This window comes from Crocodylus siamensis, chromosome 1 (genome assembly GCF_052110815.1).
Source record: "Crocodylus siamensis isolate JL-2025a chromosome 1, ASM5211081v1, whole genome shotgun sequence".
In the NCBI taxonomy this organism is placed as follows: Eukaryota; Metazoa; Chordata; order Crocodylia; family Crocodylidae; genus Crocodylus; species Crocodylus siamensis.
In genome coordinates, this window is record NC_143395.1 from 205,302,820 (window position 1) to 205,317,015 (window position 14,196).

The 14,196-nt window shown below is 40.4% G+C and overlaps 1 protein-coding gene across 3 annotated transcripts in view; it reads left to right on the top strand.

The window, feature by feature from the left end:
- The window catches only part of KPNA1 (karyopherin subunit alpha 1), an 80,252-nt gene that overhangs the window by 5,485 nt on the left and 60,571 nt on the right, over nt 1–14,196 (top strand). For 2 of the 3 annotated variants that reach the window (XM_090053482.1, XM_090053465.1), the window contains exons 2-4: nt 7,126–7,259; nt 9,940–10,047; nt 12,595–12,694. In XM_090053482.1, coding sequence (XP_089909608.1) covers nt 7,131–7,259; nt 9,940–10,047; nt 12,595–12,694 — 337 coding nt within the window. In that variant the 5' untranslated portion in view covers nt 7,126–7,130. Of the gene's footprint in view, nt 1–5,849; nt 5,958–7,125; nt 7,260–9,939; nt 10,048–12,594; nt 12,695–14,196 lie in introns of those variants that run through there. The other variant, XM_090053474.1, reaches the window with a different exon arrangement.

Genomic DNA, 14,196 nt, shown 5'->3' on the forward strand with positions numbered 1-14,196 from the left:
AGGGATCATGGGATCCCAGCAAGATAAATATCCAAATGTGTCTAGTTGTAGGGGAAGTTAAGTGATTGCATTACTCGAGTCTCAGTGGCACCCTCACTAGAGGTGTCTATAGTCCACATACCGTTAGCTTCTCTCATTCCTTGGAGTCTTAGACCAGAAGAGATGCCCTATGCCTGACTATGGGTGACTGTACCTGAAAGCATGCTAAGAAATTTTTTCCAAGTACTCACTTGGTCTAATAAAAGATACCATATCTAACCAAAGAACCTTGCCTGCCTATAACTCGCACAGTGTTCATTAATAACTTAATTACGACTTAATTTCTTAAGATATAGCTTTTGAGCACATTTAACTAACATGCTATATTAAGCACATTACACATTTAACATTTTCAGTTAGATTTAACTAAGTATGAAAGATTTGAAGCGTCTGTTCTTTTGCTAAGATTTTTTGGGACAAAGAGCAACAAAATATATTAGTGGTGTAACAAGGAGAGTTTATGCTCTGGACAGATCCTGTGGAAGAGGATGGTGGGGTGGCTGCATTGCAGGGCTCTGAGGGTCGAGGGGCATATGTGGGTTCTGAGAGTTGGGGTGAGAGGAAGGAAGGGAGAATAGCAGTCTTAGCAAAAACAGTCCCCAGCTTCTGTTGCTGCCACCACTGCTTGCTTTTCTGTCTGTGCTAGCTCTTGCTCTTAAAGCAGCAGTGTAGTATCTGTGCACTGGCGGCTGCTGCAAGAGTGATGATCTGGGGCTGCCTTTGCTGCTGAGGTGCAGACCCCCCAGGGGTGGGGGACTATTTTGGTGCTGCTCTTAAGTCAGTGTCTGCAGCTGGTGCCCCTCTTGCTGACCCCTACTTATTATGCTGTAAGTGTGGAGAGGAAATGCAGTAGTTGTCATTTACAACAAAAAGGTTGAATCTGTTTTACATATAAAATAAAACTCAGACTTAACTCTGGAATCACAGTCAGTACATCCATAACTTCGTATGGATGAGTATACATTAGTGTGAATATAGTATTTATTCAGTGATACAATAATGCCATAATTATAGTTGGATAACTTAGGTTTCTGTCTTTCATCACTTTTCTTTTAAAAGAAAAGGATTCACTTTAAGGTAGTTATTAGAAAGAAACTTTCTTTCCTACTCAGATAACTCCTAAACATATCTCTACACTTAGAACATCTAAATGGTTTGTTATTGTGGTGCCGTTTAACCTCCCCATTTCTTCCTGACTCCAGATATGGCAATTGGTCTGACTCTGAGTGGAAGGGCAAGACTCTACCCAGACTCCTCAGGGTTTAAGTCTCAGCAGGAACATTGGCACACATCCTAGTCAAAATCTCCAACATTGGCTGCAGTTAACACCCAGTGCTTCTGAGGAAGGTGAAAGAAAACTCCTTGACACATGTAGCAAGTTGAGGGGAACAAATTCCTTCCCAGCCTCCTGTGGCAAACAGCAAAGCCCAGAAGCATGGGAAATACCCATTGTAGAGTACAGGCCTAGATACTTCTTGAACGTGCCTAAGCAATGCTTGTCCAATTCTTGAACACCTCCAATAATGGAGTTTCCACAACTTTCTTAGCTGATCTGTTCCATTTCCTCAGTGTTGTGCAAGGGAAGAAGTGGTTGGCTGTGGTACACTGTCCAGTGCTAGTTAATGCAAGCTAGCTTAGGTTAAAGCAATACTGAGTGGCAGTCCCCAAGCCAGTACACAAGTTTCTCATTGTTGCATGGCCTTTTCTCTAACCTACAGATGATTGTTATGGCTCTTTTTCCGTATGTGCCGTTAAATATTTAAATAGATATTGTCTTTAATACATATTATTGTTGGTATTTGGAAAAAGCTGGATGATGTATTTTTATCTGTTTTTGCTTGCATTATGCCCCTTCAGCCCCCCCTGAAAACAAATAAGCCCTTGACAATTGTAGTACATGTCTTAAGTGGGAGTCTGACTTTGCTTTAGTAGAAGCAGGGAGGAATAAAGTACAGTCTGTATCCCTTTGGTAATTCCCAGTATGTATAGAGCTTCTCTGTGGCCCAGTAAGCAGTATAGGCGGAGTCCCATTTTATCTCTTACAGCTGGTAGTTGAGCAGTTGCACTGGCGTGAGGCAAGTGAGCTGTAGTCTGTAGTGTCTTAATGACCCTTGTGGTGTGGAAACAGCATATTATTTACAAGGCTTTATATAAAGAATATTTACAGTAAAGAAGTAACAGTCTTGCTGCTGCCCTTGTGGGGATCTGGAGCCTAGCCTTGTTGCTGTCCTGTCACACTGGGAAATTCCCGCTGCTTCACCTAGACTCTCCTAGGATGTCACTCTTCCTGAACACTGTATTTCCAGGAGCACTTGCTCTTTGTCACGCAGTCAGCCACAACTCCAGTGGGGAGGGGATTGTACATTCTGCTTTCCAAAAAACAAGGTGCGTGTCTTACTTGAGAGCATTTGGACACAGGAAAAATATGGCACTATTATGGTAAAATACCTTCTAGTCCATTAGTAACATAGATAAACAACATAAGAAACATGTTTAAATTAGGTCCTCAAAACTTAAACCCAAGAGTTGGTTAAGGAGCTCTCTAGTCCACAGATGTGAACGTTCTTTCCTTTTTTTCTTTAAATAGAGTCTGGAATACCAGAGAAATCTGTAACACAGAAAGAAAAGCAGGTAAAATATCAAGATAGAGCAATGGATAAATGAGTATCAAAATTAGTGGGATAAGAGGAGAAAGAGAATATTAATATTGAACAAAGCAGTAGGCAGTCTAGTCAAAGGAAGGACTGGATCTAATCTGGATAGGAATTTGGGTGAAGTCAAAGTAACAACTGAGATATTTATATACTAATGCAAAAAGTCTAGTGAATAAGATGGAGGAACTGGAACTACTGGTGCAAGATGTGAAACTGGTTATTGAATGGATAATGGAGAGAGTGGAATAATTATAACTGGAATGCAGGTATTAAATGTATGTGCTGTTTAGGAAAGATGGAAACAGGTAAAGGTGATGGTTAACAGTGCAGTAGTTTGTTTAAAAAAAAAAGTGATAGAGTGAGTGCCTAGGGACAGAGGTCATTCTACAAAATACTGCCATGAATTGTATGGACATGGGAAATGAGCTCAGACATGGGTTGGAGGGCAAATACTACTAAGCATGGTAGACCCTATTCCTGAAAATGAGAGCCAACAGTTACCTTTCAGCAGATAGTCAATAAACTAATAAGAGATGATGCTATTTTAGACTTGACTTGCCTATGTTGAGAGGAGATTGCAGAAGAGATGTTTGTAGAAAACAAACTTGGGTCAAGTGATACTGAACTGATTCCATTTAAATTAAATGGAACAATAAGCAAAAGTTACCAACTAAGGTTTTTAATTTCCAGAGGATAAACATTGTGAAATAAAGGTCCTGAACTCTTCAATCCAGGCCATTGGAGTGTGTAGGGGGTACATGCACCCACTGAGTGCTCTGGTGTACCCCTTGATGTCTGTGCTCGCTGCTTAGGTGATGGGCGGGGGGGCAGGTGGGAGCGCTGGTACGCATGCCTTCCCCCCCCACTGCAAGCAAGGTGAAACATTTTTAGGGAAGGTTTTCACAACTAACTAGATGAGTAACCACCTCAGAAAGGGTGTTTGGGGTAAGTAGACAGTATATAAGAAATAGAAAAGTAGGTTGGTGATCAAAGAAAGCCATGTCTTGGAGGTCAGCAAGGGAAGTTGTAAAGTAAGAATTGCCAGAAGTAACACAGCTAGAACTTGCAAAATAAATTAAATAGCAAAAATCTCTTCAGCCATATAAATAAAAAGAGAGAATGAATCAGGCTGCTGTGACATAATTCTGGTTTAGAGATTAAAGAAAATCACAGTAGGGCCAAAAACCTAAATTGATGCTGTGCCTCAAATTTAAATAAGAATGATGACATGGAACACGTGCAAAGGCAGGACAGCTCATGGAAATGAAAAATACTACATCTGAAGTAGAAACAAAAATAAAAGAGCTCCAGTACACATGACACGGAGGGTGTGGACAGACTGGGGAAATCTGCATGTCAGAGATCTAAAATATGTGACACATGAAATAAGTAGGAAAGGTTTGCAATGAAGATATCATAGGCAGGAGTGGTAGCATGTGACTGGAGATTAGCAATGTACTACCTATACTTAATGGTAAGAGGTGATCTAAGCAGCTGGAGTCTCATTAATTTGAGTTTACGGTATACAAGGTGTTTGAACAGATTTTAAAGGAAAGAATAAGTAAAACATATGGTGACATATGGGGTAAAATGCAGCATGAGTGTACCAAAGTTAAATTTGCTAGACGTGTTGGATATCTCTTTGATAAAATAACTATTTTTTTTGGGTATCAGTTCTAGTATTCTCTCTCCAGAAGTGAACATTAGGTGCTTCTGTTGCCTTTCTTGGTTGTAGTATGAGGCTGCTGAAATTTGTAATGTATTTGAAATTTTGCAGCTGCATGTTATGCATAGAAAATTTGAGAAATGAAAAACACAATTCCAAAGTTTCTCATGTTTCTATTAGTATAAAGCATTGGAGGACAAGAATATTGGAAATGGAGGACCTGATTTGTAAATAGAAGATGCCATCCACTGCACTTCAGCATGTGGTTAGAAGGAACTTTTGACATGTTTTCATGTGATGCTGGCTTGGAAACAATTCAAGAAGGATTACTTTCAACTGGGGGACATATGTCCAGCTTCTGTGACACTGCCCAGCTGGAACATTGCAAATTACTGCAGCTGTATGCAGCATATGGCTTTCCAGTTAGGAGGTCCTACTAGGGGTGGAAGATGTCTTTTGATGGGTGAGAGGGGAAGCAGAGCGGGATCTTCAGCTCCCTCCCCTGCTGGGAGTTTGACTGTCCATTCCAAATCCTCTCTTCCTTTCCTTTCTCTTCCACCCAACTAGAGGGAGTTGGGGACAAAGAGCCCAGCAGCATTGGTGTCAAACCTCCAAGTTTAGGAGTGGTCAGGATGAAGGAGCAGGACCAGATAGTTGCAGTTTTGCAGGTCTTCAGCCTGCAGATAACCCATCCCCACTCTCTCCATACCCTCCTGTAGAGAATAGAGGTCTAGGGTTTTCTGCAGGACCTATGGGCCACACGTGCCCCATGCAAATCAAGAATTTAAATGCTTCAGAACAGTTCTTTATTTACCCAGGAAGGGAAAATATGCAAATAGGCCTTGAAATCATAAACTGATGTTTTCAGCCACTCATGTGGTGATTCCTATAAATCAGAACTCCAAAATCAAGAGTACAATAGCTGATATAGATAAAGGAGAAGGATGATATGCAGCTGACATTCGAAAAGACTGAGAATTGCTGAAGTAGGGGGAAATGGGAATTTTCCGTCCTAAAAAGTAAGGATTACAGAAGAGAAGGCTCTTGTACCATGAATGGGAAGATTGCATGGAGTAACAGATGTGACTGGGGGTTAGCATAAGTTCTATAGTGTTAGATGGAACAAGCTAATTATTTATTTTCCCTCCCTTTCTTTTTAAAACTACATTAACTAAGATAAAAAAAAGTTCATAATTATCTTTTTAATCCATTATCTACTGTATAACTGAGTTCCAAGTCATCTGTGTTAGATTGCTGTTTTTAAAATAAGTTGTTACTAAAAACGCATCAGATTTATATGTTCAGTTTAACTTGATCTCAAAGGAGGCAGATCCTAGGTTTGAGAAACAGCCTACATACAGTATATATGCATTATTACAAGATTGTGAGTGGCTTGGCAATTTTTAGAGGTCTATTTAAGTCATGTGAAGCAATTTCTGTTTCTGTTTTGGTAGGTATGGACATGCATATACTTTCAATGGCTTTGCAAGGGGAGGGGTTGGCTGCTGCTCACAGTTGCTCCACAGAGGCCTTCTCAGCTTAGCAGAATAAGATAAGATGTTATCCAGGTTCCTTTTTGCAGATAGATGTTTTCCAAGGTAGGAAAAAAACAGAATCATGCTTCCTTGAGACAAAAAGCTGTTATAATTTGGACTTAGACCAGCTTAAACATGTTTCTCTCTCAGGCTTGTACTCTTCCCTTGTACCATTTGGGGTGTTCCCTGCTTGGCTACTTTAAGTGTTTCTTTGGTATTTAACCTGTTGCAGAACATCTTAAAATTCTTCATCCCAAATTTATTTCTATCTTCCTGAAAACTCAAAGAATGCTGTGGCAAAAATGGTTTTATTGATATAGATTCATACTCTTATCCTATGTTCTCTTCCCACAAGTTTTAATTACATCTTATCTGTTAATTTTTATGGAGCCTTAGTGATGGAATATTTCACGGTGGAATCTAATTTTGATATATAAGTTGAGTTTCTCAATATGCTGTACTGTGGTGTGGTCTGTGAAATTGTTCATTATCATTGTCTCTCCATGTCTTCTGTTTTTCTTGAAATCTTGTGTAAATGGCAATATTCAAAAAAAGCAAGCTGATTAACAAAAGGTGTGATTCAGAGTGCTCAAAATATATTAAATACTTACGTGGATTTCCAAAGTGAATTGAAGCGAGCTTCTGAATGAGTACCCACATAGGGACTTGATTAATTTGGCTGTATTTCTCACCTAGACTGGCACTTAGATTTATCAGGGCAGTTTTTTCTTTCCTTTTAGTGTCTTTGGAACTCTTTGTTAATACATTTTTTATCACTTGATGAGTTTTTGTCTAGTCAGGGTGACAATCTAATCAAGAGTTAGTGTTATTGGGAGTATCGGAGCTAGTTTCAAGTGGGATTAACATGTATATACTAGAGCAGTGGTTTCCAATGCGTTGCCCATGAGGCCATGCTAAGTGACCTGTGAATCAATTGTACCAGGTCCTATATGCCTTTATAGTGTTTTCAGTTAAAAATTGATATGGGTTTGTGGGGACCTGCAAGAAGTGTTGATGATTGACAGTGGTCTGTTGGTTCCAAAAGTTTGGGAGCCACTGTTGCATTTATTTTGTAGTTCTTAGTCATCAGAAGCTTAGATATCAAAAGGCCACTGTGGAAAGTGCCTAGAACTATTTATAGCAGAAATAGGGTAGAATTGGATTCAGCGGGTTCTGAAGAAGGTGCTTTTCATTTGACCCACTTTCTCTTCACTTTAATTGCAATACAAAGAAACCATGACGACCTCAGGAAAGGAAAACTTCCGACTGAAGAGCTACAAGAACAAATCATTAAATCCTGATGAGATGCGTCGCAGGCGGGAAGAAGAAGGACTTCAGCTACGGAAGCAGAAACGAGAGGAACAGGTACATTAGAATGCTTCTCAAGAACTGTAGTCAGGCCTTGAAGTTTTTCTTGCAAAGATCTCTCCTCCCCACCCCCCAATCCTTTTCATATTTCCCTTATATTTTATCCCTGTCCTGTGCAGTTCAGTCCTGTCAGTGGTTGCAAAACAGATTTCCTTAAGAGAAAACAGATTGTCCTCATGCCTGGTTCATACTTCAGTCCTATCTCTGAGGATTCAAGTTAGGTTGAATGGCAAGTTCAGTGTGTTGTGTTCTTCAAATATATGAGTATTAAGAGAGATGCTTGAGAACAAACCAAGTGGACTGTTCATTTCCTACTGTTATGGCTCTCTCTTGCTCGCTCTTTTTTTTATAGTGAAAGGTTGGTGTGTTGTTCTCCTGGAGCTGAAAGCGAGAGAGTAGCTGAAAAGTAGGGAGACCCAGAACTTTACTAACAGGGAGCTAAGTAGTCCTAGAGGTTTCTGTACTTGGGAGCTTACTTGTGTATGTTGGAATATGCAGGATTTATGTTTGATTCCAGATGAAACTGTTGGGGGAGAGGGCGGGGTCTTTTTCTCACTAGGTTTTAAGTCTTTGAAACCTAACTTGAGGACTGAGGGGAGCATTTTAAGATGGGATTAAGTCACTGCCCTGTCAGTTCTTCCTTTGGTGATTTCAGTGCCAGAGGCTTCAGAGAACTGTTTATGCAGAGGAGCGTTTGGGGGATGGGAATCAAAACCAGGGTCCCAGGTTATTGTTGTTTTAAAAATCCAAAATTCTCAAATTAAACCCCCCCCAAATCCTCATTTTTCCATGATTAAAATGAAATGTTACTGTATATGTGTATAGGTATTAGTTAAACACAATGCTTTATTGACATATGTGCAATTTTAAAGCAGTTTGGAAACCTACCAGTGCCTCAGTCATTATAATAAAATAAATTCTAAACATCTATATATTTTGCCATTTGATTTTGTTTTTTTATCATGGAAAATCAGAGCTCCCCCTGCCTCCCTCTTTCACCAGGATGCAGGTCCAGCTGCTGCTGTCCCCCCCAGCTGCTTTGTGGTGCTGAGCAACCCTGATACGCCTATCCCCTGCTCATGCCATTGCCCCTCACTCCCAGCCACGGCCCCCGCAGCCATGCCAGTGTCCCTAAACTCTCAACCCGCAGCCTCCCTGCACAGTGGGGCCTGAGAGTGGCCCTCATTCATGACCCACAGTCCCCCACCACCCCAGAGGGGACCCCCAGCTGCCCCCTGGCCTATCCAGCCCCTCATGGACTCCCAGGATGGTCTATGGGGACATGGCAGGGATGGCCTCCAGCATGAGGACCATGCAGTGCACTTCATGCAGAAGCAGAGGTGGCAGCTAGGGCACTACGCTGGCCCGCACTGTTGGCTGGGGTTGGGGCTGCGGTACAGCAGGGAGAACCAGCACTGTAACACACACGCACCCACCAGGACAGCACTTGCCGGGGCTGTTCCCACCACCCTGCCTGGCTGTATGCCAGCTGTGTGTGTATGTGTGCACACACATCACCCCCCATTCCTTCCAGCCCTAAGCAGCTCCTTGCAGGCTGGAACACTGCCAACATGCAAGAAGAAACCTGTGGTTTCCCATGTTTTTCTCCTTTAAAAGGGAACATCTGGGTTTTTCCTTGACAAATGGATAACCCAGATCCCTGATTATAGCATACCTAGCCTGCAGCATGAATAGTGATCAGCTCTGTTTTAAACATTACTAAAGATGATTTTAAATCAGAGAATTAATGCATTCCTTTTAAAAACATAACTCCAGTCTTTGATTGTGACCTTCTTAGGAACTTATTCCACAGACTCACTAAATACAGTGTGTGGTATTTTCCTTTTTTTTTTCCCCTGACTAAATTGACCACTGAATTTAGTTTATGGCCTCTTGTTCTAGCATTATGGAATACTGAGTACTACAAATGTGTAGTTATGTTAGGACATATTGCTGTAATTGATAATTTCTCAGTTCTGTTATGAATCTTTTGGAAAATGGAGTTTTTAATTGGAAAGTAAAACTCAGAAGTCTTCAACTAAGAACATTCTAATGAAAAATAAAACTGTGTGGTGTTCTTTTTAGGACCCAAGTAAATTGCACTTTTTTTTTTTAATGTCAAGGCTTTTCCCATTTTTTTGACATAGGGATGTGTAAATAAGCAACAAATAAATTTCTTATTTCTGAATCATTTTGCTCTTTGAGAATTTTCCTTTTTTGGTTAATTTTAGTGTGATATTTTTTAGGTAAATTACAATTTCTTGAGTTAATGCTTTAAATAATTAAGATAAACAAAACCTAAATTGCTATTTAATATTTCTTTTAGCATTTGAGTTTTTCTGGTCGGTTTCACATTCCAATTTCTCTGTTATCACCATGATACTGTTAAATGTTCCAGTACCAACAGGGATTTATTTAATCTTAATCATTATGTGCTTAAATTTCCTCAGTAGGTGTACTTAAGCTGGGTTTTTTGGGGGGGTATATTCTATTAAACATGGGGTTTAAATTGCATTTAACCTACCTATTGACGTGATTGTGAACTTTGAAAATGTTAGTAAATACGCTGAATTCTGATTTTAGGTATTTCTGGTATTGCAAACTAACCTGCTGTTTTGAACTTTTACTAGCTGTAATTCTGCCCTGCTTATACTAACTTATATTCTTTACTCTTCAGCTATTTAAGCGCCGAAATGTTGCTACAGCTGAGGAAGAAACAGAGGAGGAAGTCATGTCAGATGGTGGATTCCATGAGGCCCAAATGAACAACATGGAGATGACTTCTGTAAGTGGTGGAGTGGAGGGAACTCAACGATTTTATGATCTGTGCTTGTATATTTATTGAATATCATATAAGTGACACGTTGCAAATTCATGGATAGGTCCCCATCTAAAGAGCTTATATATTAAAATTGACAGACACCGTGCATCCATTTGGATCAGATTAGAACAGATTGCCTCAGAAAGGAACATAGTGAAAAGACAGATTGTTTGGTATATATTTTCAAAAAAAAAATCGTAGTTTTTCAAACAAGCTTCAAAGTTTTTGGTTTTTGATACTGAGCAATGCAAAGAAACACCTATCAATATTTTCTTAAAAAACAATGTTTTGTTAAGTTTGTGAAGTTTTTAGTTTGAGGCATTGAAGTCTTTGTTGTTGAAAGCTTGCAGATACTGGTCAGGAAGGCTAACTGCACCCTGTCATGCATCCACAGATGCATCTCAGGCAGGTCCAAGGAGGTGATCCTCCCCCTCTATGCGACACTGGTCAGGCCGCAGCTGGAGTACTGCATCCAGTTCTGGGCGCCGCACTTCAAGAGGGATGTGGACAGCATGGAGAGGGTCCAGAGGAGGGCCACTCGCATGATCAGGGGGCAGCAGGGCAGGCCCTACGAGGAGAGGCTATGGGACCTGAACCTGTTCAGCCTCCACAAGGGAAGGCTGAGGGGGAATGTAGTAGCCATTTTCAAACTCTCAGATGGGACCAGCAGGCACTGGGGGAGTCCCTGTTTCCCTGAGCACTACTAGGAGTGACTAGAAATAATGGGCCCAAGTTGGCAGAGGGTAAATTCTGACTGGACATCAGGAGGCGCTACTTCACTATCAGGGCGGCTAGGATCTGGAACCAACTTCCAAGCAAGTGGTGCTGGCTCCTACCCTGAGGGTCTTTAAGATAAGGCTTGACAATCACCTTGCTGGAGTTGTTTGACCCCAGTACTCTTTCCTGCCATGGCGGAGGGTCAGACTTGATGATCTGCTTAGGTCCCTTCCGACTCTACTAACTATGAAACTATGGTGCTGCAGCAGGTGGCTGCATTTTTATAGGAGAAAATGGAGCTATTGTGAAATTGTGCCTTGGGCAAGTTTTAACTGACATAATTTTAAAGTAGTGTTGCAAACTGTGTTGTGTTTGTAGACCTTGTTATACACCCATTAGTGGTCATGCACTCCACTCTGACCTGATCCCTGGAAATCAGACCTATTTAATTTTTTTCCAATTTTTTCATCAGAAATTAGGAACCTGGTCAGGGTGGGAAGGATGAGAGGGGCTCAACCAGAGTGAAATGACGACCCCATTAACTCTGACTTCACCTTAAAATCACTATCTCATGCCTCTACCCAGAATGATGAAATGATGATTTTAATAAAAATAGGGCTGTCTCAAGTTTTCCTTAATGGATCCCTCAACCATTCCTTGATACTTTGGAACTGAGCAAATGTAGTCTTCAGGTTACTGCCTTACAGAGAGACACAGCAAGATGCAACTGGGTTGAATGTAGGATGTTTCACTTGGACATAATCTCATTAATCTTGAAACTGGATTGCTCAGTGGATCTATAAAGGGATATAAAGTTTTCTACCTGTAGCTTTTCTTCAAATTTACTCCAGGTCAGTTACAGCAGACAATGTAAATCTTTTGTTTGGAAGCTTGTGTGTAATGAGTTGTTGTATAAAGTGTAAAGGAGGGCCGCCTCGTTACTACTTGTTCCATTGAGACTATTATTAGTTTGCCATTGCAGATACCTCAAATTGATGTCCATGGTAGTCCAAAAGGACCAAAAATTTAGCTTCTTGTCCCTTTCTGCCTTGTTTATTCTGATTAAAATCTAAACCTGTAATCTTTCACCAAGACAGACAAAGCTTGGATAGTTTTACCATTGCTAACGATCTTCATCTTAGAATTGGATTAGATGAGTTGATTTTTTTTTTTTCTAATTTTTTTTTTTTTTTTTACTATCAAGTTATTTTTATTCTACTACTTCTACCTGGACACTTGCATGTGTGGGGAACTATGCTTCCATTTTTCATGATGTAAAGGTGTCCAGATCCAAGTAGAATGGTGCTAGTCAAAGTAGTGCAAGTAGCTTATATTGCTGCCAGGGCTTTTGATCTTTCATCTTTCACCAACACTAAAATTTTTAGTTTTTTTTTTTTTTTTTTTTTTTAACATTTAAAAATTATTTTACATGTAATAAAGGGGCTTGAGCTGCACAGTACTGGGAAGGCTAGACAGTAGCCTGACTAACAAAAGCTGTTTCTGACATCCTCAGTCTCCCACATATTAATAGTTCTACTATTCCAGCCTTAAGACTTTCTTCTCCAATTAAGACTGCCAGTTATACCCTCTAGAGCTTCATAAAATTATCTATTAAATTGGGCTTGTACAGCATAAACAGAGTTTGAACGCTGGTTTCCAAAGAGAAGTTTCGCATTTTAGTATCCTCCCTCTCTGTCAAACTCAGTACTAGAATCTGACAAATGGTGTTAGAATTTTTTTTCTCTGAATTCAAATCCAAGATTAATTTGTTTATTTTTGCCCTTGTGATCCCAGAGTGCTGTCATCACCTCTGATATGATTGAGATGATTTTCTCCAATAGTCCAGAGCAGCAACTTTCAGCCACCCAGAAGTTCAGAAAACTACTCTCCAAAGGTGAGTGCTGAAGCTACTTAGAATAATAATGTTAGAAGGGAGAATGTTTTATGTCCAGCTTAGTAAAGTGGTTGTAAACTGTCTGACATGAAAGTTGTTTTAACATCATACTCCCCAAACCTCAGTATAAATTCTAGCATTGAAGGATAAACTCCTTTGTGATGAGACTTCCTGTGTGTGCTGCTTTTTTATTGAAGAGACCTGTTTTTTAGACAGTTGTCTTTGAATGCTTGTGTGTGATTTTGCTTTTTATACTACACTGGCTTTGGAATCTTCTGAAAGCAATGATTCATAATTTCATAGTTGGTAGGGTTGGAAGGGATCTGAGCAGATCGAGTCTGACCCCCTGCCATGGCAGGAAAGAGTACTGGGATCAAATGACCCCAGCAAGGTGTTCATCTAGCCTCTGCTTAAAGACCCCCAGGGTAGGAGCCAGCACCACTTCTCTTGGAAGGTGGTTCCAGATCCTAGCCTCTTGGACAGTGAAGTAGCACCTCCTGATATCATTGTAAAAAGCTATTTGAATGCCCCAGCATAGAACCAGAATTTTAATGCAACTATTTCCTCCTGAGTTCTCTCCTTCTAGTTTATTTTCCCAGAGAAGGAATCTGCAAAGCTATCTCTTAAAGGACAGAGACGTTTACTTGAATCTTGTTATTGCCATTGGAGGTTCACACAGTCCAATTACTTTCCTCATCTCTTTTAGCTTTCATCTTGCGCTTTGAATAGGTGGAAACTCTGAACAATGCAGAAAAGGCAGACACTTTCAACAGACAATGTTCTATATTTAAAAAGAAGCTAAGGGATATCCTCACAATGAGGAAGTACTTCATATTGTATCAGTAATTAGATGATTAATTAATAACAATTATTAAAATTAAACATGAATAAATAGGACTGGATAACTTGCAACCAAAAAATATTTAAAAGATTGGCTGAGGAACATTAATATTGATTTTTAACAAATCTTAACACAAAGTTCCAAAAGACTAAAGAAATAGAATGTTGTACCAAAATTGAAAAAGAGTAAAAAGGTGACTTGGGGTGATATATTGACTTAATATCAAACTGGGCAAAATTTTAGAAAGGATGATATGGGAAGCAATCAGTAAAGACGTAAAGGTTGGTTTGCCTGGGACACTTATGGATTCCATAGCCTGGTCCCAGCTGGTTGGTCAAAAGTTTTGCAAAGCAGCATGGTGTGCCAGGCAGATGGCTGGGCAGGCACCACTGATTCTGTGTGGGAGCAAGGTGGGCAGATTGGACCTTGCTCCCACCCCACCTGCATGTGGCATGTCCTTGCTCCCACATAGGAACAGCAGTGCCTGTCCGGTGACCTGGCTGGTGAACTGTGCTACTCTGTCTCCACACCAGACTCTGGCCTGGGACTTTTAAGTATCTGGCCAGGACCAGGATATGGAATCCATGAGTATCTTGGCAAAACCAGAACATATGGTCACCCTGTCTGAAAGGGTCCACAACACCATCAATTTAAAATGGAG